The 25,364-nt window shown below is 49.4% G+C and overlaps 2 protein-coding genes across 5 annotated transcripts in view; one reads left to right on the forward strand and one right to left on the reverse strand.

The window, feature by feature from the left end:
• Window positions 1-546: 546 nt before the first annotated feature.
• LOC101546695 (5-hydroxytryptamine receptor 3C-like) lies at window positions 547-21,456 on the reverse strand. The gene is made up of 11 exons (XM_004603272.2): window positions 21,377-21,456; window positions 9,065-9,302; window positions 7,738-7,994; window positions 5,536-5,702; window positions 4,700-4,744; window positions 3,980-4,089; window positions 2,866-3,035; window positions 2,534-2,694; window positions 1,508-1,712; window positions 1,115-1,330; window positions 547-1,000 (listed from the first exon to the last, which is right to left on the reverse strand). The coding sequence occupies exons 3-11, from the start codon at window positions 7,802-7,804 to the stop codon at window positions 771-773; spliced, it is 1,371 nt and encodes a 456-aa protein (XP_004603329.2). The 5' UTR covers window positions 7,805-7,994; window positions 9,065-9,302; window positions 21,377-21,456; the 3' UTR covers window positions 547-770.
• The window catches only part of ABCC5 (ATP binding cassette subfamily C member 5), a 106,606-nt gene continuing 101,369 nt past the window's right edge, over window positions 20,128-25,364 (forward strand). Inside the window, exons 1-2 of one of the 4 annotated variants that reach the window (XM_004603068.2) lie at window positions 20,128-20,260; window positions 24,657-24,839. In XM_004603068.2, coding sequence (XP_004603125.1) covers window positions 24,711-24,839 — 129 coding nt within the window. In that variant the 5' untranslated portion in view covers window positions 20,128-20,260; window positions 24,657-24,710. Of the gene's footprint in view, window positions 20,261-24,656; window positions 24,840-25,364 lie in introns of those variants that run through there. The other 3 variants (XM_055129719.1, XM_055129720.1, XM_055129721.1) reach the window with 3 other exon arrangements.

Genomic DNA, 25,364 nt, shown 5'->3' on the forward strand with positions numbered 1-25,364 from the left:
AGCACCCTTTACATGGTGGTCCCTTCTCTATCTGAGCTGCCTTTCCCTCAGCATGTGATGATCTCTTCTTTTCTTCTCACAAGGAAGGCCAGACCAACTCTAATTGCACTGCAACCAGACTAGGTGCAGGTAATTTGGGATTATGTTAACACCTTAACTACCTAATGATGAATGAGTCATATGTCAGTTGGTGACAAAAGGTTTCACTCTTTAAGCAAGAGCTACTTCACTACCGCTTCATTAATTTTTGAAGCTTAAATCCAGGATAACCGGATTTAGAAGGTTAATCTCTATTTATAATTCTCTATAATAGATTTCGGCCTCTACTCTATTTTCTCTCTACTTTTATGTTCTTATATGTTAAACTTTTATATGAAAAAAGAAAGAAAAGGAGGTAGAAAGGACAGAAAGAAGGAAGGAAACCCTTAATTTGGTAATTGGAGGTTTCTGCAGCACTTCTGCAAGATTTAATCTCAAGATCCTTGATACTGTCGGATGATGCAGGGATGTATGGTGCTCTCTGCAAAGGGGTTTATTATGGGGTAATTCAATCAAGGGAGCTGGGCAGGTAGGGCTTTGGGGAGAGTGGTGGGAGCTGAGGTCAGGCAAGGAGCAGGCATCTGACTAGGAGGGACCGAAAAGCACCCGGACTCACTTGGAAACTAGATGGCTGCCAGAGCAATGAGGTTGAGATTTGGATAGGATGAAGAGTGTGGTGGGTTTCTACAGACAAGAGGGGCTCCAGACTGGGGCTTTCAAATGGCATCTGCCTAGGTGGTCCAGAGGATGATGACTGTGATGACAGAGGTGATCATGAAGAGCAGGTAGAGGCGGAAGAGCAGAGTGTCCATCATGTGGCTGAATAGCACCCACAGGTCGACCAGATGTCTCTTCCGAGCTTCATCTTCCTGCTGGGTGTTGGCTGATTCAGGACCTCCATTCTCCTCTGCCCCTCTGGGCCCAGCCTCCTTCCCCACCAACTCCACGGGCTCCTTCACACCTGCAGAGACAGAGGCTGAGACCTGTGTGCCAAGTTCCCCCAGGACAGAGGGGTCAGGGAAGCGGGCAGGAGCAGAGAAGTAGAGGTACTGGGAGAGAGGTAGAGCCCCCTTACCAGGCAGGTGTGAGGGAGGAAGGCCCAGATTCTTGCTTCCTTTCTGGGGTCCCGGGGGGCAGCCTTTCCAGGGGCTGGTGCAGGAGAGGAGCAGAGAGTGGAGCCAGGAAGGCATGGGTGGTGGCTGGGTGGTGGCCACGTGCAGCAGGTAGGTGATGAAGATGGTCTCCAGCAGGCTGACCACCATCAGGGACAGGCACAGGGAGAAGTAGACACCTGGTGCGGGCAGGGCAGGTGGGAACTGGAGTGAGTCACTGCCTTAGACTTCCTGTCTCCTCCTCCCTGAGGCCCCCTTGCTAGGATCTCTTTCACTTCAGTCTGATTCCTTGGGTCTCTCCTCCCCACTCCCACCTCCCCTTATTTTTATTCTCCCAGTGGAGCGAAAGGCCATACTGATGAGGGGGGTGCCAGTGTCTGGCAGTAAGTCGTTCATCATGAGCAGGAAGACGTTGTAACCCAGCAGGAGGGTAATCTTGAAGGGCGCCCGGTTCTCGTTCTCAGCCGGCAGGTAGAAGCTGAGGGCGTCGATGGCCACCAGAAAGCCACTGGGCACCAGAAGGTTGAGGACATAGAGGCTAGGCCTGCGCCTGATGGCCACCTGGTGGGGAGGAGAGAAAGGAGCAAGCAAGAAGGAAGCTGGAGTGGCCACTGAAGTGGTCAATGAAGAGCAGGAGTTGAGCATTTCCTGGAAGGGAAGTGACCCCATGCCCTTCCCACCCCTTTCTCTGCAGGAGAGTCATCTTAAATCATGGCTCACACTTTCCCAGGCTCTCATCTGCAGTGCTCTTACCACTAGGAAGTATCTCATGCTTTCTGGGCCCGAGTTCTCAACCTGGTCCCCTTAAACATGTATCCCTGACCATGTGCTCTTGGCAGCATGGTGGGATCCTATTTTGCATTTTATCTTCCTGTTCCTCATTCAGGAAAACCTGCCAAGGACTTTGCTGACAACTATTTTAAGACCCATACCAGAGGGGAAGCAGGGCAATGACCAATCTTTGGCGGTAAGCAGCGTTTGGAATTACACTATCTGTGAGAGAGTGTTTGGTAGCATTTTCACCATCTCTATTTAAAAAGAAGCGGAATGTGACGGAGAGATAGAACAGTGGGCAGGGCACTTTCTTTGAACATGGCTGACTCGAGTTTGACTTCCGGCATTCCACATGATGCCCTGAGCCCCACCGGGGGTGATCCCTGCACCTCCAGAGCCCTGCTAGCCATCAGGGTGGGGTGTGGGTAGATGCACTGTCACACACATCAGCTGCCCTGCAGCTTTGTTTCCTTCTGGGGGAGGGTTCATTCCATTCGTCCAGTGGGAAAAGACTAGGGAATGACCACTTTCTAGGGAAGTGCTTGCATTACAGTGGTCAACACCAGCCCTTGGCCTTTGACGATCACATCCAGGGCTCAGAGGCTCACATAGAAAACGATTTGGTCGTACTGGTGGTTGCCCACGTTCATCTTCTCGGCTCTTTGGTGGATGTTAAGAAGTACCCAGGCTCCCTTGCTCCGGATGAGGTTCTGGGATGTTCTGGAAATCTCCAACACTTCTTTCTCCAAGCCCAGGACCATGTGGTCCACTGCAAAGCAGACACAAACCAACTCAGTCTCCCCCGGTGCTCCCCAGAGGGTGGGAGACTTGCCAATGAACTTCCACACTGCTTTCAGAGAACGTTCCTTCCAGAACTTTCCTTCTCACTCAGAACCCTTTCTCAGCCCCCCAGCAGGCTCCCACCATGTTCCTCACTCACCCGTGTAGATGAAGGAGCTGAAGGTGAGGGTGCAGTTCTGCTCATCAAAGGGGAAGTAGAAGATGTCCAGGTTACAAATGCTGGTAACCCGCATTGGCTTGTCATACTTGATGCGACCGTCACTGTTGACGTAAGCCAGGAGGTCTCTCGGGGTTTGATCTATATCCATGCTGTGTGTGAGAAGGATAGGGGGGTGGCTGGAGGTGGAGGTGTGGGCTCCCTCAGATGTGGCCTTCCACAGTTCCTCTGCTCCAGTCCTCCCCGTGTCCACCAGCCTGTGTCCAGAGAGCTTGTATGCTCCATGGTTCAGACAACTCTTCTTCCTTCTGGGGGAGAGGGGCACAGCTGCTGTGCTCAGGATAACTCTTGACTCTGCACTAGGGATCGCTCCTGGCAGGCTCAGGGGACCATATGAGATGCTGGGGATCAAACCTGGGTCAGCCACATGCAAGGCAAGTGCCATCCCCACTGTACTATGGCTTCGGCTAATGCTGTACCAACAATTCTTTCTTTCTTTTCTTTCTTTCTTTCTTTCTTTCTTTCTTTCTTTCTTTCTTTCTTTCTTTCTTTCTTTCTTTCTTTCTTTCTTCCTTCCTTCCTTCCTTCCTTCCTTCCTTCCTTCCTTCCTTCCTTCCTTTCTTTCTTTCTTTCTTTCTTTCTTTCTTTCTTTCTTTCTTTCTTTCTTTCTTTCTTTCTTTCTTTCTTTCTTTCTTTCCTTCTTTCCTCCCTCCCTCCCTCTCTCCCTCTCTCTCTTTCTTTCTTTCTTTCTTTCTTTCTTTCTTTCTTTCTTTCTTTCTTTCTTTCTTTCTTTCTTTCTTTCTTTCTTTCTTTCTTTCTTTCTTTCTTTCTTTCTTTCTTTCGTTCTTTCTTTCGTTCTTTCTTGCACAAACCCGAAGTGCTGAGGACTTACTCCTGACTCTGTGCTCAGGGATCATTCCTGGCATGCTCAGGGGACCACTGTGGTGCTGGGGACCAACCTTGTCTCCTGCGTACAAGACCCTGCCTGCTGACTGTCACTCTGGGTTCCCCCAAGGCGAGTCTTCGTGTGGTCCGGGGGTTCCTTCTTGCCCTTTCCTGGCCTTTCCTTTGTGCCCTTTCCAGCCCTGATACTCACAACTCCTCGATGAAGATGTCCGGCAGCCAGAGGTTCTCCGTTGCCAGGCTGAGCTTCCTGATGCCCCCGCAGTCCTCTGGCTTCCACCTGATGAATGGATTGTCCCAGATCTGGGGGAACCATGGCACGGGACAAACGCGCGGGAGCTACTGTTAGTCTTCTGACCCTTACACTCCTGCCCACCTCGCCCCAACACACACACATTTCTTAACTCCGCCCCTCTCTGGGGACAGCCCTCACGGAGCACTGACAAAGCCTGGCTTGCTTTCACACCCCCTCAGTGCGTTAAAAGGGGGAGCCCTGACTTGGCCCCGGTTCCCTGGGAGTGAGTCACGTAAGTACTGGCTTCCGTAACTCGGCTTCCTCTGCCGCCTCTCGCCTCGCCTCTGCCTGAACAACCAGAAAGCTTTGTGCTCTGTCTTTGTCTTTCAGGGGCGGCAGGGTCACACCCAGCAAGGTCAGGGGTTACTCCTGGCTCTGTGCTCAGAAATGACTCCTGGCGGTGCTGGGGGCACCATCTGGGGTGCCGGAGATTAAACCTCAGTGGCCACATGCAAAGCAAATGCTCTCCCTGCAGTTCGAAGGCCCCGGCTCCAGCTCTGCGTTCCTGTTCTGGTGTGGGCAGTCATGCTCCACTTCACCCTTCGCAGGCTGCAGAGTTGGGCCCAGCAGTGGGAAAGGGAAGGGGCCCTTGTCAAGGGGAAACTGAATTTCTCATACCATGTTTAGCCACAGGAATGACGTCATCAGTTGAAGCTGGGCATCCTGGGAAAACAATTTTTATAGATCATTAACTCCATAAAGTTGGGTCCAATATGATCACCTCTTACGCATTTCCAAGGCTTTTTTTTTTTTTTTGGTGGCTATTAATAGTGCTCAGAACTTTCTCTGTGCTCAGGCATCACTCCAGGCAGGGCTCAGGGGACCATATGTGGTGCTGGGCATAGAAACCGGGCCAGTTGCATGCAAGGCAAGCACCCTACCCACTGTACTATCTCTTTGGCCCTTTAGGATTCTTAATCATAATTGGAAATTACAGGGTTACAGTACTTGCTTTGCATGTGCCGACCCAGATTTAATCCTGAGCACTGAAAATGCTCCCCCAAACACCAGTGGGAGCAACACCCAAGTGCAGAGCCAGGAACAGTCCCTGAGCACTTCTGGGTGTACTCCCCAAACTCACCCTCCAGCCCCCAGCCCCCACCAGAAAAGCCAACAATAAGAAAGTTCAAAGTCCTTGTGGAATATTCCTAAGGGCTTTTACTCCCAGTGACTGAAGCACCGTCTCCCCGCTCCTAGGATGAGCAATCTCTTTTGCTTTTCTTCTGAATTTTGGGCCACGCCTGGCTGTGCTCAGGGTGTACTCCTGACTCTGAGCTCTGGGACCATCTGGGGTGTACCAGGGATTGAACCCGGGTCTGCCACATGCCACCCCAGTACCCTGCCCGCTGTCCTATGGCTCTGTCTCTGTCTCTAGCATGAGCTCTTAGTTTGAGAAAACCCAGTGGGGGAGTGCCCGCTGCTCCGGACCGCTACAGTGGCTGGGCGGGACTCACCACTTCCAGGATGGCGGAGAGGGTGAAGGAGATGTTGACCACCGTGGGGATGCTGTGGTTGAGGACAGGACGGAAGGCCTTCCTGTCGAACACCGGCTGGAAGGCTGCGGGGTCCACCCCGTGCTGGTCGAAGCCGGAGCAGTTAATGGTGAAAGTGTTGCCTCGTCCTGTGGAGGGCAGAGGCCCTGTGAGGGGGGGTCCTCCTGCCCCGGGGTGGGGGGGAGCCCGGGCCAGCCCGAAAGGCGAATGGCAGAGAGACTGGACAGTGAGGAGGGGCGAGAGGCCGGGCTCCGTCCTCAATTGCTCTGTTTCTGACCCCAGGCAGAGTCCCAAACGGGCACGCCAACCTGGGCCTGACCACGGCACGGCAGTGCCCGCTGCATTCTGCACCCTGCCCGCAACCCTCCCGCCCCCCGCAGTGCTCTCTGTGGCTCATCTATGCCCTAGTGTCATTGCAGTTCTTGTCCTTAATCCATGGACGAGGCCCAGGGGTCCCTCAGCCACGACGGGGCAGATGCTCGGGAGGCGGGTCTGAAGGAAGGAGCTCATTTTGCTCGCTTTATCATTTTCACGAGTCTTTCCTACATCTCTAGTGTTGTGACTGTTGTGCTTTCTTTTTCTTTCTCGTTTTTTGGAGTTCAAAAAATTTTTGTTCTCTTTTGCTTTCCATTTGGGGCCACATCCGGCAGTGCTCAGGGATCACTCCTGGCTCTGTGCTCAAGGATCACTCCTGGCAGTGCTCAGGGGTTCATAATTGGTGCCAGGTGTCAAACCAGGACTGGTCTTGCGTGAGCAAAGCCCTCATGCTATCTCTCTGGCCTTGTGGTTATTGTCTTTTAAAACTCAGTGGTGGGGAGCTGGAGCAATAGCACAGCAGGTAGGGCATTTGCCTTACACACGGACGACCCGGGTTTGATTCCCAGCATCCCATATGGTCCCCTGAGCACCACCAGGGGTAATTCCTGAGTGCAGAGCCAGGAGTAACTCCTGTGCATCACCCAGTGTGACCCAAAAGGCAAAAACAAAACAAAAAAAAAACCACCACAACAAAACAAAACAACTCAGTAATGGGCTGGAGATTTAGTATAGGGGATGAGACACTTGCTTTGCATTTAACTGTCTCTGGTCCCATCCCGGACACTGTGTGGTCCTCCAAGCATTGCCCGGCGTGAATCCTGAGCAAAGAACCAGGAGTAGTCCCTGAACAGCACCAGGTCCCCGACCCCCCCACTGCCCTTCAAACCCCCCTCAATGGTTATTGAGCTGGAGTGGCAGAGGGATGTAGGTGCTTGCCTTGCTTGCAGCTGGCTCTGGTTCGAGTCTCAGTACCACATATGGTCCTCTGATCACCACCAGAAGTCACTCATGAGCACAGAGCCAGGAGTATCCCCTGAGCACTGGTGGTTGTGGTCCAAACCATACCCCCTTCCAAAATAAAAGCCCCCCACACCAAATAAGGAAACTCAGTAGTTGACATCCCAAAACTGTCATGGAGAGTTCCTTGATACCCACTTTTGCCCTAACTCCTTTCCTGTCACTCTGTGGAGCAGAAATAAAATATTGGGAAGGGGGGCTGGAGAGATAGCACAGCGGGTGGGGCGTTTGCCTTGCACGCGGCCGACCCGGGTTCAAATCCCAGCGTCCCATATGGTCCCCTGAACATGGCCAGGGGTGATTCCTGAGTGCAGAGCCAGGAGTAACCCCTGTGCATCGCCAGGTGTGACCCAAAAAGCAAAAAAAAAAAAAATATTGGGAAGGGAGCATGTTCCGGGAGGGGCTGTATGAGCCGCCCTTGCCCTGAAAGAGGGGAACTACTATGGCCTGGGGAAAACACACATCTCTTTGGCTAGAGATCGTTCCCACTATCTCCTGCCTCTGTGCATCTCCCCTGTTTGTTTGCTTCCAGAGGACTGAGAAAGAAACAGCTGATACTCATCAAACCCAGAGAAAGATCAGATTCCTGGGAAGAGAAGGCCCTGGGGGCGGGAAAAGGCTTGCAGAAGCAGGCCACGGAGCAGTTGTGATAGTCAAGAGACAATTGACTTAGGGTCCCAAGGAGGAGGCGGGCAGCTGCCCTTGTCATCAGTTTCCAATTTTAGCAACTGCAACAGCCAGTCAATGAGTGTCCAGGAATCACAAGAATGAGTCTGGTTTGTTTCCCAGACGTCGTGCGGCCGCTTGGCTCCTCTCCACCCAGCTTACCTTGAAGGGGCAGGTGGAGAATGAGGAAGAGGAGGACTCCTTCCCCGGGAAGCCAGCCTCCGTCCATCGTCCTTGCTGGCTCTTCTCTGGGGATTTAGTAGTGATGCTGACTTTAAAAGCCCGCAGGACACACCTTGAACAGCGACTTTGAATAATGCAGGTGTCAGGTGTCTTGTCCCCTGGTGACCAGAGAAGACTCCCTCGCTCTATGTCCTAATCGGGCCGGAATTCAGCCTCCAAATGTCATCTGGAAAATCCTTTGAAGAGGAAGCAAACAGATTTGGCCAATGGAGCAGAGCTAAACAGCCTCCCTCTTCTCCTTCAGAGTCACCTGGCATAGAACACATGGTAGAAAGGCTCAGACATGTCACTGCTGCAAGTGACACTGAGCCCGTCACCCCGCTGCACTCCCTCCCACCCCAAATCGGGACTCTCCTTTTCCTTCTGGGGGGAGGTTGCTCGGGGCTCACTCTCAGCAGTGCTCAGGGCTTATTTCAGGTGTAGGGATCAGTCCTGGCAGTGCCCAAGATGGCATCAGCACCAGCCACATGCAAGCTGAGAGCCGAAGCTTGTGGACTGTCCCTCTGTGCCCTGGACTCCACTTTCTTATAATCTGCTTTGGATTTGGTGATTTCAGACATGATCGGGCAAGTCTTATGTTTTGCCCTTAGGAAGTTGCCAAAAGCAATGTGGACCCAGACCTACTTAGTGGCCCAGGGACAGGGAGGAGGGAGAGAAAGAGTGATGCTGTTGCTGTTTGCTCAAGAAGATGGTTCACAAAACCAGGAGCTCCCCATCTGTAATATTGTGCTTGACCCTGCTAGTGCTTTTGTGAACATTGTTTTTTTGTTTTGTTTTGTTTTGTTTCGTTTCGTTTTGTTGTTTGCTTGTTTTGGTGGGCAGGGGGGTGGGAGTTTGGAATATAATCAGCAGTGCTCAGGGGTTATTCCTGGCTCTGGGCTCAGGGTTCATGCCTGGCTGTGGTGCAGGAATTGAGTACTGGTCAGTCACGTGCAAAGCAAGGGCCTTATCTTCAGTATGTCTCTCCAGCCACTGCTAGTTTGTTTGTTTTGTTTTGTTTTTTGGGGGGCCATATCTGGCTGTGCCCAGGGCTTACTTTTGGCTCTGTGCTCAGGAGTCACTCTCGGTGGTGCTCAAGGGACCATATGGGATGTCAGGGATCGAACCTGGGTCAGCCATATGCAAGGCAAACACCCTACCCACTGTACTATTTCCCCACTTCTGTTTTAAAGCAATTAGCATTTTAAACATGAGATTGCACCAATAAACTTCAGTCTCTGTCTCACTGACTCATGTCATGTCTTACCAACTCTCACTTATGTGACCCGGCGGCTTCTGGAGCAGTGGAGTTTGCCACTTCAAGTGTTAGGATTGTGCTTCATCCGTGGCTCCAAAGCTGTCTTGGGAAGTCCTTGCAGAACATCCCAGCATGCCTCGCTGGCTCCAGGTCTCAGCAGACACTGTTCATGCTTAAAGCCGATCCTAGTGTGGACTGGCTTTCCAAAGCCATCGAGGGTTGTGCCTGTTGTATTCCACAGTTATTTCTGTTCAAGATATTTCTGTTAGGGAAGGTTAATTATTGGCTGGAAGTGGATGGCTTTAAAAAAAAAACTTGGCAACTGCATAGGTGTGATGCAGTGAGAGAGGGCTAAGACCAAACTACATCTGCCTCTCTTGGCCTCAGTTTCCTCATCTCAACGTTTGGGAGGATAGGGGCTTTAGGTGAGGCTATGGATGTAGCCTTTCCAATGAGTGCAGTGCCAAAGCATTTGATACATTCAAATGGAAAAATCCTTGCTTGCTTGCTTGCTTGCTTGCTTGCTTCCTTCCTTCCTCCTTCTTCCTCCCAGGGACAGGCAAGGTCAAGGGTCATCCAGCAAAGACAAAGTCTTTTACTTGGTTTTAGAGTCAAATGGGAAAAGCAGAAGCAGGGGGAAGAAATAAGAACTACTCTCACCGTGGTTCCAAGGATCAAATCCAGGATTTCCACATGCAAGCCAAGCTCTCTGCCCTCGGAACTATCTCACTGCCCCTGCAGAGATTTTTCCAATGTTCCTGGATGTTCAAGGCAATATATATATATATATATATATATATATATATATATATATATATACACACACACATATACATATATATATATTGATATATTGTCACCCATATGGACACCTTGCTTATCTCTTCTTCTGATCAGTTGAGAAGTTTTTGGAATGGCCAGCAGTGACCACCTGACCTGTTTGGCAGGACGGATGCATCCTGGCTATCCTCTGGGTCTGGCTTTTATAGGAACCTGCTTCCTCCCCTCTGTGTCCTGACAGCTGCCTCTTCCCTTCTCAGCTCTGTGGGAGGATCCCCTGGGCACCTCTCACCATTCGAGACGGCCAGCAAGCCCTATCCTGTTATTCATTTGAGCAAGAAATGCTTCATCATCATTTTAAAAGGATGAAAATCCCTCTGATTTATCAAGAAATCATGATAAATATAAATCATCAAATGATTTCTATTTCTTTCTTTGCAGTGCTGGGGATCAAACCCAGGACCTCTTACTTTCAAGGCAGACACTCGACTGCTGAGCCACATTGCCACCCAATGCTTATTATTTTAATAGCATTGATGCAGGAGGAGACAGCTGAAGGAAACCGTGGAAATCACTGTGTTGTTAGGACCTCAGGTTTGAGTAGGGGAGTGATAGGAAATGAAGCTGCAGTATTAGGTGGAACCAGGTTCCAGAAGGCTTTCTGAACCAAGTTAAGTTTGGTCTAATTCTACAGCCTTGTGTTTCCCAAACTTAAATCCTGTCCAGCCCTCATTCATTTTCTTATTTTGTCAATTTTTAAACACAGCCTACTCCTTCCCTGCACTGTCTGTCCCTTCAGGTAGCTTTGCAATGATGGGGTCACACACAGGGGCTGGGGTACCCCTGGGTGTCACAGCAGGTTGGCGGGGGGCCCATACATTTGGCCGAGAGGGTTGCACTGCTTTAGTTGTGGTGCTCGCACACTTTTACTTGCACTCCTGAGTTAGAAGCACTCCACATTTGGGGGCTAGTGCTCACATGTGTTTGCCAGAGCTCACCCTTCCTGGCTGAGATCTTCACTGAAGTGACTGTGCAATCCAGGGCTCACGCCTCTTTAGTTGGGATGCTCACATACTCCTGACTGTGATGCGGTTAGGAATCATCTGTAGAATGGAATACTATGCAATGGCAAGGAAAGATGAAGCCATGCAATTTGCTGCAAACTGGTTGGAATTGGGAGATACCGTATTGAGTGAAGTAAGTCAGAAGAAGAAAGACAAACAGGAGATGATCTCACTTACCTGTGGTATCTAGAATATTGTATGAGGAAATGTAGTAAAGAGAGGATGTCTAGGTCACCCTTGACCCCAGTGTTTATTTGTTTGTTTGTTTGTTTATTTATTTATTTGGTTTTTGGGTCACACCTGGCGATGCAGGGGTTACTCCTCGCTCATGCACTCAGGAATTACTCCTGGACATGCTGGTCGAACCTGGGTCGGCCTCGTGCAAGGCAAACGCCCTACCCACTGTGATACCACTCCAGCCCCGACCCCAGTGTTTAAAGAGAAGGACATAGAGAAAAAGAAATCAGGGGGGAAGAAGAGAACTAGAGGTAATGGATAAATAGGCATTAGGGCTTCAGCTATACCAGTGATATGGGTGAATGGTATAGGCATATATCCAAAACACAGATTCAAGAACACTAAAAACATGGGATCTAAGCTGCAACCACCGGAACTTTGTAATGTGCCTGTCAGGTTAACAAGCAGGGATGGGGTAGGGAGGAATATGCGAACTCTGGCCGAGGGAAGTTGACACTGGTGGAGGGATTGGTGTTGAATTACTGTTGTCTAAAACTCAACTATCAATAACTTTGAAAATCACAGTTCTTTAAAAAAGAAAAACAAACAAACAAACAAACAAACAAAAAAACAAGGATTGGGGCTGGAGTGATAGCACAGCGGGTAGGGCGTTTGCCTTGCACGTGGCCGACCCTGGTTCGATTCCCAGCATCCCATATGGTCCCCTGAGCACCACCAGGAGTAATTCCTGAGTGCATGAGCCAGGAGTAACCCCTGAGCAACACTGGGTGTGACCCAAAAAAGCATAAAAACAAAACAAAACAAACAAACAAGCAAACAAGGATAAGAAATCATGTGTGGAGTCAGGGGCCATAGTCAGCAGAGGGACCAGAATCCTGTTTGGTACTCGAGGTGGCACCAAGGACTCAAGCTAACCTGTGTGAGCAAGGTGCGTGCTTTAGCACAGAGCCAGCCCCAGGCTCCTCAGAGGGCTTTGAAGGCAAACAGGTCTCTAAAACTCTGATGCTGACTTCAATTATATGTCTATTTATAAAGCTGTTGGCGGGATCGATAGTACATCGGGTAGGGTGTTTGCCTTACACCGTCTAACCCGGGTTCGATCCCCTGCACTCCATATGGTCCCGCAAGCCAGCCAGGAGCGATCCCCGGCCACAGAGCCAGGAGTAAGCCCTGAACACCACCGGCGTGGCTGAAAAACAAAACAAATAAATAAATAAATATTTATAAAACGGTGTAAATCCTTATGTGTATTGCTCTTATAAAACCCACAATTAAATCTACAAATTCCATGTATGTAAGATTACAGAATTTTACAACATCAATTTCATGGGATGAGTAGTATTGTTTTGCTCACATTAGATCATTGCTATTCTCCCCATTTTTAACACGAAGTCAATTTAATTTTTTTTAATAAATGGTTTGTGATATCGTGGGCTCTCAGGGATTTGGCCTTCCCTCTCTATGCGTGTAAGTGACGTCGCTCCCGTCCCACGGGAGAGACCCCTTGACTCCATCCTCCTACCTGACCCTTTTCCCTCTAGTAAACAGAGTTCTCGGAGACTGAAAATTCGCTTGGTGAGGTTTCCTTCAGTTCATTTACTCTAGTGATACTTTTTGTTGTTGTTTTATTTTGGGGGCCACACTTGGCAATTCTTAGGGGTTACTCTACACTCTACACTCAGGGATCACTCCTGGTGGTGCTCTGGAGACCATATACTGGTGCCAGGGATTAAAGTTGGGTCAGCTGTGTACAAGGTAAATGTACTATTGCCTGCTATAGTATCTCTCTGGACCATCATTTGCTTTAGTAATTCTTATTCCACATCAGAGTGAAACCATTCAGTAATGGCCTTTCCTTTCCTTATGTATTTAATTCAGCAGCATCACCTGACAATCCATCCTTTGGATGCAATATTATCTTTTTCTTTTTTTTTTTTAAATAAGCGAGTAGGATTCCATGGCTTACCACAGTTTTGTTTTGTTTTTATCCAGTTGTCAGCCGATGGGCATTATGTGGATTCCATATTTAGTCTCTTGTGAATAGTGCTGTTTTGAATGTAGGAGTGCCAATATCTTTTTTAAAATTAGTGTTTTTCATATCCTTCAGATAAATGCCTGGAAGGCTGGTGCTCCTATTTTCAGTTTTTAATTTTTGGGTTTTGGTCACCCCCTGTGATACTCAGGGGTTACTTCTGACTGTGTGCTCAGGAATTATTCCTGAGTGCTTGGGGGGCCATATGGGATGCTGGAGATCGAGCCTGGGTCTGCTGCTTGCAAGGCAAATGCCCTACCCACTGTATTATCTCTCTGGCTTCTATTTTAATTTTATTTTAAAAATGCTTTTATTTATTTGGTTATTTGGTTTTGGGTGACATTCAGTGGCTCAGGGTTACTCCTAGCTCTGAACCCAGGAATTACTCCTGGCTGTGCTTGGGGCGACCCTATAGGATGCCGGGGATCGTACCTGAGTTGGCCACATGCAAGGCAAACATCCTACCTGCTATGCTCTAGCCCCACCTATTTTAAATTCTTAAAGGACTCTCCATACCATTTTCCATGGAGACAGTACCAATATTTTTTTCTTTTTGGGTCATACCTGGCAATGCACAGTGGTTACCTCCTGGCTTTGCACTCAGAAATTACTCCTGGCGGTGCTCAGGGGACCATATGGGATGCTGGGGAATCGAACCTGGGTCAGCCGCATGCAAGGCAAACGCCCTCCCCGCTGCGCTATTGCTCCAGCCCCAGAGTCAGTACCAATTTACATTCCCACCTACAGTGCAGAGAGTTCCTTTTTCAAGGAGTTCATCTTTGAGCACATATTTATTACTTCCTAAGGTCAATTTGACACTTTATCTCAATTTAAAAAACCAGTACTATAAAACCTTTTAAAGTGATCCTTTATTTCACTCTTACTGCTAATGAATTTAGAAAGTTGTTACTATACTGGTGGAAAGTATAATTCTTCCCTTTGTAAAGTGAATATGTGATATGATTTAATGTGTGCCTACACAAACCTCTGTGTACTGTATAAATACCTCTATCATCTATGCTTTTTGACTCAGTATACTGTGAAGGGATTGGAGAGATGGTTCAATGGGCTGGAGCGCATGCTTTGCAGGATGCCTGGGTTCAAATCCCAGCACCGCATGGTCCCTCAGGCACCATCAGGAGAGAACCCCGAACACAGAGCTGGGAGTAACCCCTGAGCACTGAAAATGAACTAATTGTGAAATCTTTGTCCATACGACATTCTAAGATCTTGTTTGACACTATTTACCTCTTTTTTTCCATTTTGCTTTTTGGGTCACACCCAGCGATGCACAGCGGTTACTCCTGCACTCAGGAATTATTCCTAGTGCTGGGGGGACCATATGGGATGCTGGGGATCAAACCCAGGTTGGCCGCGTGCAAGGCAAACGCCCTACCCGCTGTGCTATCGCTCCAGCACCACTATTTACCTCTTAAATCCTCTTTTCTTATTTTTTTGCAACCATTCAAGAGGTGCATAAAGCTGTTACACTATATTGCTTCCGTGATGTCAAACAAAAGATTCAATGGATTAACTTAAATTTTAAAAAGTATCACTGGACCAAGTTGTTAGTATAGAACTTAAGGCACTTGCTTTGGACATGGCTGACCTGGGTTTGATCCTGGGAACCAGAAAGGGTTTTCTGAGCCTGCAGGCGTGACCCCTGAGCACAGAGCCAGGAGTAATCCCTGACACTAGCAGGAGTGACCCCAATGCAATACAAGCAAACAATCCTCACACTGTGAAAATAACTTTCATGACAAAGTGAGTCTACAGAGAGAAGCTGTGTCTATGTAGCTGACAGAGACTTCACGCATGACGCTGAGGAGGAGGGTGGTTGCTCCCAGGGGTCCCAGCTCCCCACGAGCTCGGTGGGGCAGGGGGCTAGGTGTTGAGTGTTGCAATGTACACAGAACATGGCAGTGCATGGTTTTCTGGGTGACCAGTCACCCAGTGAGGCAACAGGGAACCCAGCTGTTCCGTTTGTCACTTCTTTCCCATCGCACCACGGTCCACCAACAAGTCTTGTGGCTTTGTCTCTTATGCTTCCCTCCAGGCCATCTACTCTTCCTCTCTACCCCAACCAAATCCCGGTCATCTCTTACCTGGATGACAGTCAGAGCTGGATTCTTCTTGCTCATCCTACCTGCCCCTGCTGCTTTCCCACCAGGTCAGCCACACTACAGCTTTAAAAAAAAATGTAATTTTGGTGTCTCAATCTTCAACCCATTCACCCTTTAAAAGTGTGTCACTTTGGGAGGCAGAGGGACAGAACAGCGAGTAAGGTGCTTGTCTTGCACACGGTCGACCCAGGGTTTGATCCCCAGCACTGCATACGGTCTTCTTAACTTTACCAGGAGTGATTCTTTTTTTTTTTTTTTTTTTTGCTTTTTGGGTCACACCCAGCGATGCTCAGGGGTTATTCCTGGCTTTGCACTCAGGAATTACTCCTGGCAGTGCTTGGGGGACCATATGGGATGCCGGGAATCGAACCCGGGTCGGCCGTGTGCAAGGCAAACGCCCTACCCGCTGTGCTATCGCTCCAGCCCCTACCAGGAGTGATTCTTGAGCACAGAGCCAGGAGTAAGCCCAGAGTACTGCCAGGTGTGGGCACCCCCCCGCCCCGCCCCCGCAAAACAATGAGATGTGCAACTTTGGCCGCTATTCTAAAAACCTGTAGCACAGTCTCCAAGGCCTTTGGAGATGTCCCCGTCTCCCCAACCCCCTGGAACTCGTTGTTCCCTCTGCTTGGCTTGATCTCTCCTCTCTACCCACTGCCATGTTTTCCCTGCAATAACTCCCGTTCGATCAGTGGAGCATATTCCTTCCTTTCTATTACGTGTCTCAGTTATGCTTTAAGTGCAGGTTAGTGCTGATCTGGGCCTCAGACCCTATAAGGACAGGAAATGGGTCTGTTTTAGTTCTAATGTATCTCCATCAAATATTAAATGAATGTGTATATTTAGTATGTTATGCAACATTAATGTTACTTTATTTATTTACTTATTTATTTACTTTCTTTTTTGGGTCACACCGATGATGCACAGAGGTTACTCCTGGCTCATGCACTTAGGAATTACTCCTGGCAGTGCTCGGGGGACCATATGGGATGCTGGGAATCAAACTCAGGTCGGCCGCATGCAAGGCAAACGCCCTACCCGCTGTGCTATCTTTCCAGCCCCTACATTAATGTTATTTTATTTTATTTTTTATTTTATTTTATTTTATTTTTTTGCTTTTGGGGTCGCACCTGGCGATGCACAGGGATTACTCCTGGCTGTGCACTCAGGAACCACCCCTGGCAGTGCTCAGGGGACCATATGGGATGCTGGGATTCAAACCCGGGTTGGCTGTGTGCAAGGCAAACGCCCTACCCGCTGTGCTGTCACTCCAGCCCCATACATTAATGTTATTTTAAAGTATGTACAATTCCGAGTTAGACCTAGATCCTTAAGCTGGAGAATTGAGAATATCACCATCAAAGCATTTCCCAGCATAAACATATTTCAAGGAGGGTCCCTATCACGCAAATGGTTCAGGGTTTGGCCCTTCTCAGACACCCCAAGATTGTGCGAGAGTATCCCGAGGCCTGGCACCAACTCTAACAGTGCTCATCCACCCTCACTGACATCTCATATATATCTCACTGACATCCCGTTGTTGTCGATTTACTTGAGCGGGCACCAGTAACATCTGTGTTAAACTCAGCCCTGAGATTTTAGCAGCCTCTCCTTACTCGTCTTTCCCAATGATTGGAGGCTCTTTCAGGGTCAGGGGAATGAGACCTATTGTTACTGTTTTGGCATATTGAATATGCCATGGGTAGCTTGCCAGGCTCTGCATATATATATATATATCCATATATACACACACATATATGGGTATATATATATATATATATATATAGTTGTGTCTGTCCTCTGTATACAGAGAGAGAGAATTTTGTTTCATTTGGGGGTGACACTGGTGGTGTTCAGGGCATATGTGTGAGTGTGTGTATAAGATATATAAGATCTTATCTACCTATGTAGATATAGGTATATATAAGATCTTATATATAAAATATTTTTTTACAAAAAATTAATATAAGTGGGTCATATGACTTAGGTCTTTACTTAGGTTTATTTTTTTTTGTATTTGTTTTTGATTTTTTGATCATGGCCAGTGGTGCTCAGAGCTTACTTCTGGCTCTGCATTTACAGATCAGTCCTGGTGGGCTCGGGGGACCATATAAGGTGCCAGGAATGGAACCCCGGTTGGTGACTTGCAAGGAAGTGCACAACCCACTGGACTATTGCTCTGGCCCCAGGTTTTTGTTTTTGTTTTTTAACCAATAAGAGACACTGCAGTGGTGTCCCAGAGCTACACCTTGAGGTGCTCTAGAGACCCCTTCTGTGCTGGGGATCAAACTCCAGGCCCCCACTTGCTAGGCATTTTGGTAATTAGCTTTTGCTCAGCATTGTTTTGGCGATAATTTACATGTGAATAGACTTAACTCCGGGTCTTTAGCTGCTGCAGAGTATTCCATTGCACAGACGCTGTGATCTAGTTATCTGGTCTCCTGTAAGAGGAATTTTAATTCTTTCCACTATTGCAGATAAACCCTGGTGGCCATATCGCCTTGCGCATATGCAAGGAAAAACCCTTTAGGGAGTGTTTCTCAACTGAAGACTTACAGCTTCGTGCCCTAAGGCATTCAATGTAGGTAATGAACCAACATCTTTGCTAGGTATCAAGAATGTCGGGAGCTATGTGTTATCCTTGAAAGAATGCAGAAACTCGTCATTCAAGTAATTTTGGGCAGGGCCCGGTTCATCTGCAGAGCCCCTGCTGAGAGAGACCGCAGGAGAGAGGACAGGTCTGAGCGGAGTGGCTGGACTTAGCCTGGGCTTTCCTCCCACTGCCCCGAGCTGTGGTCGGCTCTCAGCTGCCCAGTTACGATCACCTTCCCAGTCACCCTCAGTTAGATGCACTGAGACAACGTTCTCACCAATGAAGCATGTGTGGATTTGACGCATATGGCCTCCTGATTGAAACCTGGTCACGACTCTGAATATTATCTTTTTCTTTCTCTCTATCTGGGTTATGAGAGGTGGCGGAGAACTGAGCACATCTGAATCACCACAGGGCTCTGATGGGTACAAGGAGCAGGGAACCACAAGGCTGATGCGCAGGGGTTACTCCTGCTTTGCACTGAGGAATTAGCCCTGGCGGTGCTCAGGGGACCATATGGGATGCTGGGAATCGAACCTGGGTTGGCTGCATGCAAGGCAAATGCCCTAACACCTGTGCTATCGTTCCAGCCCCCAATTTTATAGCATCTTATACAGAAGTATTTAATAGTTTTTTGCGGGGGGACTCACCTGGCAGTGCTTGGGGCATACTCCTGGGTCTGCACTCAGGGATTCCTGAAGGGCCAGGCGAGCTCAGGGGACCCACAGTGGGCAACGGGGATAGAACCTAGGCTGGCCACATGCAAGGCAAGCGCCTTACCTACTTTATTATTGTTTTGGCCCTAAATCAAGTTTTTTTTTAACAAAACAAAAATGCTTAAATCTTTTATTATTTTTGCATCTTGCATGCTTTTCCTTACTCTCAAGTTTATGAAGCTGCTTTATAGTTTCTGCTGATTGCTTTGAAAGATTTCCCTTTTGTGGCTGGGTGTTTTGATCTATCTGAAATGAATTTTTCTTTATCCCATTTTGGTGTCCAATTAAGCAGTGCTCAAGCTTACTCCTGGCTCTGTGCTCAGGGATCACTCCTGGCAGGGCTAGAAGGACCATATGGGGAGCTGGGGATCAAACTCGGTTGGCTGCATGCCAGGCAAGCACCTTGGCCCCTATACTATCTGTCCAACCCTGAAATGGGTTTTTCTGTGTTGTACAAAGTAATAATCCCTGACTTTATATGGACAGCAAGTGAATATGGAAATCCAGCATTGTTTATTAAATATTCTTTCTTTCTCACTGACTTATAAGAATTTCTCTGTCACTGATCAAGTGTTTTTTTTTTTTTTTTTTTTGTGTGTGTGTGTGTTTCTTGACCCGGTATCCTATTTCCTTGGTCTATTAATTATCCTGTTCAAGAACACATTGGGTTAATTATTGCACTTACAGTACTGCACACTAGCTGTGTGAAACAGCTGTCACTTTGCCTTCTTTTAAGAAAAAATCTCTGAAATGAATCATCACAATACCTACGTAGGGTTGGAGATTAAAAAAGGAAAGAGCGAGACTAGAGTGGCCGGAGAGATAGTCCAGAGAGAAGGGTGACTGCTTTGCATGCAACCAATCCGAGTTCGATGTCTGGTATCCCGTGTCCCCATGCACCGCCAGATATGCACACCCCCCGCCCCCAAAACAAAAACAAAAGGAAAAAAAAAAACAAGAATTGTACGGAAAAACGCCAGCGACAGAGTCGGGGGTTACTCCACGGAGAGGCGTTAGGTCAGGGTCATGCTGAAGGTCCAATGAACCCAACACCTCTCGGGGAACTCTTTCCAATGGAAAGAGTTGGGGAGGGGGGCATCCATCCTGCGCACAGAGCGCGGCGGCCAGCGAGATAAAAGTGAGGACGAGTGCAGAATGCGAGAATGCGGCGTCCCGGACAGGAGTGAAATGTCACCAAGTACAACAGATAAGGTCTGGGGCTGGCCGCGAGGGAGGACAAGGAAGCCACGATGACCTTCACGGTGTTTCCCGTTGCCTGGAGTGGCGCGCGCCCTGGGGACCACCCGCAGCTTCGGGCCGCGCTCCGGGCCACCCAGTGGGACACCCACGGGGGGCTTGGTGGGGGGGGCGGGGGCGGCAGCTGAAAGATTCCAGACCGGCTTGGCAGAAGCACCGAGAGGGACAGCGCAGAGGCAGCGGCGCGGGGGGGTAAAGGAGAAGTAGGCTGCCCCTCCGCCTGGATTTCTACGTTGCTTCTGGGAAACCGAGTCCTTGGGCGAGCCGCGGGCCGCGGGCCCCTGCGCCAGGGACTACAATTCCCATCGTCCGGGCGGCCCTTTGTGCAGGACGCCTGCGCAGTTCGGCGGCCAATGCCGATATAAAGGCTTGTTTTGCTCCGGGGCTGATGCTCGGGAGCGTGGTCGAGTGGCTGGCGCGGCCCCCTCCTGGAGCGGGGGTACAGGTAGGTGGCGGCCGCGCGCCGCACCTTTGCTCCCTCTCTTTCGCTGTCCAGGTGACAGGCACCCTCGGGTGCTTGCCCCTCCGGGGGTGGCGGGCTGGGATCCGGCATCCGATCCGTGGCAGGCAAGTCGGAGACCCGAAGAGCAAGGCGCCTGGCCTCTCGGTCTCGCGCCGCTACCCCCCCCACCCCCACCCCCGGGCCGCGGCCCGGGAGAGCCGGTGCCAGGGTCCAGGCGAGGGGAGGCAGGTGAGGGTGGGATGCCCGGTCCGGGGGTGCCGGCGACGTTCCCGGCCGCGACCAGCAGGGGGTGCTGCGCGCGCGCGCGGCCCCAGGGTGCGGGTCGTTTATCGCGCCTTCAGGCCCCGAGGTGGCCGTGGGAACGCCCTAGAGGACCCGGGCATCCCGGGCGGAGCCGGCCGCAGATAACCTCCCGCCCGGGCTCAAGGTTGCGGAGAGAACAGCTCGGGACTTGGCCCGCGCCCGCCGTGTTATCGGAGACTCGGCTCCCCCGCGAACCGGAGAAGGCAGCCTCCCAGTTTTGCAAATAGGTAAACGGAGGCTCGGCGTGACCTCGGCGGGTCCGGGCAGCCCGGGGCTCTCGACCTGGCTCGGCGCCCTTCTCCGCTCCCCGCGCACAGACCTGCTCTGTGGATGTCACGCCAGGGGTCCTTTGGTTTCTCTGCACCGAGAAGCCGGGCAGGAGGCAGAGGGTTCCCTCCCCCCCACTCCCCCGCCCCGTCCCCCGGAATGACTGGCCAAGTTCCAGAAGGTTTAAGAGGAGGGTTCTACTGGGTCTCTAGCGGAAATGCGGGGTGCAGAAGGTGGGGGGCCCAACAAGTGGGTTGCAGGAGGCTGATATAGGCTTGTGCTTTTTCTTCCGGGGTAGCTGGGGGGTGGGGTAGTGGGGGTGGTGGGGAGCTGCAATAGGATCCCTCAGGTGTTGGAAACCTGCTAAGAATGTTGCAAAAGGCGGTTTGGAAACACCAGTCGGGCAAGTTAGGGCTCTTGTAGTTCTCTGCAAACCCCTGCCCCCGCTAGCCTGCAGCATAGCGCAGACGAGTAGCTCCACTCCATCACCGAGGGCGAGTCTTGGCTCACAAATATAAGTCAACTCACCCAGAGGCCACTCTCCGTGGAGGTGGATTGGAGCCTGGATGCTTTGGGTTTCTGCCGCTCCAGGGCTTCTGTGAGTTGCGTTGCCGCCGCATCTGCTCCAACTTGCCGATCCTTCCCATTTCCCAGTCTCCTGCGGAGGGTAGTTGGCCGCGGAAGAAAAGACCTCTTGTTCCAACTTCATGGGTAGCTCTGGGAATGGGGAAATACAAATAGTATCTCCTCCTCCCCCACAAACTAGAATTTTAATTTAAAAAATGTTTTAAATTTTAAAGATTAAAAACTTAATTTTTCCTTCCACAATTAAGGTGGTTTTAAGACAATTCAAGTTGTTTTAAGACAGTTAAAACAATTAAGGTTGTTTCAGGGTTTGTTTGTTTGGTTTTTTTTTTGGCTTTTTTTGGATCACACCCGGCGATGCACAGGGGTTACTCCTGGCTCTTTACTCAGGAATTACTCCTAGCAGTGGTCAGGGGACCATATGGGATGCTGGGACTCGAACCTGGGTTGGTTGCGTGCAAGGCAAACGCCCTACCCGCTGTGCTATCTCTCCAGCCCAAGATTGTTTCAGGTTTGGGCAGTCTTTCCCTCTTTTGAACTGTCGTGCCGTTATTTGCGTTGTGGGGTGTCCAGTCTTGTACGTTGAAGGTGAAATCCCCCCATGCTCAAGGTCCCCACGAGAAAGTCACTGCAGGTCCAACCCCTGTGGCGGGCTCTCAGGACCCGTCCCTTTGCCAGGACCTTCAAGCCCAAGGATGTTAGAAGTGATGCAGAACTCTGCCCCTGTGTCCTGCACGCATAGTCCCTGGCTCTCCTGCTTCCTTGGGCAGGGCAAGGGGGTGGACAGGCTGCATCTGGTGGCGCCAGTGAGTCGCTTTGGCCCCCTCCCTTACAAATCCTCTGCTACTGCTACTCTTTTGCAAAGTAAGACTGATTTTTCTTTTTTCCACTTGAGAATCTTCCTCTGGGCTAGGGTGCCTTCAAGAGGAAGGGCTGAGCCTTGAACAAGAAGGATTATTAGTCTGATCTGCAGCTGTATCCCAGCTTAGGGGACCCTGCCAGGTGCCAGGTCTGTTTATAGCTGAGGCTTAATGAGGTCTTGGAGATCCTACGCTCCAGGTTGTAAGGCGTGTTTATGGTGCAGTTTGTCATTGGACAAGGTGACTTTTTTTTTTTTAAAGTAACTTCACAGTATCCACAGAGCCTGACAGCAAGAAGCCAAGCTTGCTTTCTGCTGGGGAAACACATCTCCATGCAGGAGACGCAGCCCTTATTTATTAGGTTTTTAATTTATTTTAGCTCTTTTTATTTTCTGGTATCCTAAAAATGAATTGGTATTTTTTTTTTTTTTTTGCTTTTCGGGTCACACCTGGCGATGCACAGGGGTTACTTTTGGCTTTGCACTCAGACTCCTGGCAGTACTCAGGGGACCATATGGGATGCTAGGAATCGAACCTGGGTCGGCCGCATGCAAGGCAAACACCCTACCCACTGTGCTGTCGCTCCAGCCCTGAATTGTATTTTTTTTAATAATTTTGATTGCAAAGTGGAGCGTGCTAAGGATTTATGGAATCTAAAAAGAAGCACACATCTACCTAATTCCTGGGCAAGCTGGTATGAAAGGCTCGTATCTTGAAAGCTTTCAACTAGTGGAGAAAATGTTGGAGAGGTGTGTATGTGATTTATTTATTTCAAAAGTGATCAGAGTGGGTACAGAGCCCTGGCTAGAGTTAGCCAGGCATGCCAAGGGTTAGAAAAAGTTTTAGGTGGGTGCTAGCTAGGAATCAGTAGAACAGCCCTACCCCCCTTTAAATAAAATGGGCTTTTGTTGGGGCTGGAGAGATAGCACAGCGGGTAGGGCGTTTGCCTTGCATGCGGCCGACCCGGGTTCAAATCCCAGCATCCCATATGGTCCCCTGAGCACAGCCAGGGGTAATTCCTGAGTGCAGAGCCAGGAGTAACCACTGTGCGTTGCCAGGTGTGACCCAAAAAGCAAAAAAAAAAAAAAAGGGCTTTTGTTATTATTTTTTAATTAGGGCCAGATGGTACCTGGGATCAGTAATTGAATTTAGGGCTTCATGCATATAATTTGTACGCTTGACCCCGTGTGTGTCACATCCCCAAACTTGGTTATATATTTTATGTATGTATTTGTTTCGGTTTGGGTGTCACACCCAGTAGTACTCAGGACTTCATGCTGGCTCTGTGCTCAGGGATCATACATGAAGGTGCTTGGGTACATGTGTGGTGCTGGGATCCAGATGCAGTCATCTCTGTGCAAGGCCAGTGCCTTTTGGCCTTGGACTTGACTTCTCTCCCATTTGTTTCTTTAAGCAGCTTTATTGAGATATAATCAACCATGAAATTCTCTTTCACAGTGATCCGACTTCAATGATTTGTTAGAATAGTTGCAGAGTGGTGCAACTATTAATTTTAGGATACTTTAAGTACACTTTCAGTCTCTCCCAAGGGGAATTTATTTTTGAGTCAAGGTGAAGTTCAGATGAAACACTTTTTCACTTTAGCTATGTAACTTCATGGAGTTTGAAAATAACCTTAATCCATAAGTATAAAAATGCAGAGAGGAGAGATCATTGGCAGAATGAGAATTTTGTAAATTTTTGTTCAGTAAAATTTAGTAAGAGGAATTATTTTTTCAGTTTAAAATTGATTTGTGGAGTTTGTAATGCTTGGAACAAATTTAAGTCATTCCTAGAAAGCCTTTAAAAAATAATATATCTAGGGGCTGGAGTGATAGCGCAGCGGGTAGGGCATTTGCCTTGCACGTGGCTGCCCTGGGTTCGATTCCCAGCATTCCATATGGTCCCCCAGCAAACCAGGAGTAATTCCTGAGTGCAGAGCCAGGAGTACCCCTGTGCAATGCCGAGTGTGACCCAAAAAGCAAAATAATAATAATAATAAATCTAAATGCTCTGTATTTCAGGTTTGAATGTCACTGAAGAAGACATGTGTCCCTTTATCAATATGTTTCTTTTCTCTTTGGGGCTGGAAAGAGATTCTATTATAGTGAAAATTCCGCCCCCCCCTCTTTAAACAGTGAAACAGAAGCAGGGGCCACGGGCTCTGGGTTCCAACTGCAGTGCCACCCCAAAGCCAGGAGCTACAAAAGCCAAATGGCACTTGAAAACAGTTTGGATAGATTTCAGCGTGGAAACCAGGAGTTCTTGCTTGTATCTCTTTTCCATGTTTTAGAGCACTTCTGGGTCTGAGGGATGGAGCACGGTTCAGGAGACACCTGCTCACGCTGAATCTCTTGTTTCAGAAGCTTTCCTGCGAAGCCGAGAGTCCCTGCACCCTGGCACTCGGCTGAGAGGCGATGAAGGATATTGACATAGGGAAGGAGTACATCATCCCCAGTCCTGGCTACAGAGACTCCAGGGACACAGCCAGCACTTCCGGGCAGCACAGAGATGGCCAGGACTCCAGATACAAGAGGACTCTACCGGTCAGTGTTTCCTTTCTGGAGGCCCTTCCCCTGCCTCCAGAGACCCGCCTGCTAGCCCTGTGCTGCATCATTTTTGTGTGTTGTATGGTGGGGAGGCTGCACACCTAGCAGCGCCCAGGGCTTACTCATGGCTCTGTGCTCATGACTCACTCCTGTGGTGCTGGGTGGATCATATTTGGAGTCCAGGATTGAATCAGGGTTGGCCATGTCCATTGCAAGCGCCTTAACCCTTGTTTTTTCTCTGCAGTCCTATGCTACATAACTTTCAAGGTTTTTTTTTTTCTTTTTTTTTTGCTTTTTGGATCACACCCAATGATGCACAGGGGTTACTCCTGGCTCATGCACTGAGGAATTACTCCTAGCAGTGCTCGGGGAACCATATGGGATGCTGGGAATTGAACCTGGGTCGGCTGTGTGCAAGGCAAACGCCCTACCTGCTGTACTATCACTTTAGCCCCAACTTTCAAGGTTTCTTTGTTAGCGTTAAGTCACTCCTGTATTTATGGCTTCTGATGGAGAGGACTG

The sequence above is a fragment of the Sorex araneus genome, chromosome 2 (assembly GCF_027595985.1).
Source record: "Sorex araneus isolate mSorAra2 chromosome 2, mSorAra2.pri, whole genome shotgun sequence".
Lineage (NCBI taxonomy): Eukaryota > Metazoa > Chordata > Mammalia > Eulipotyphla > Soricidae > Sorex > Sorex araneus.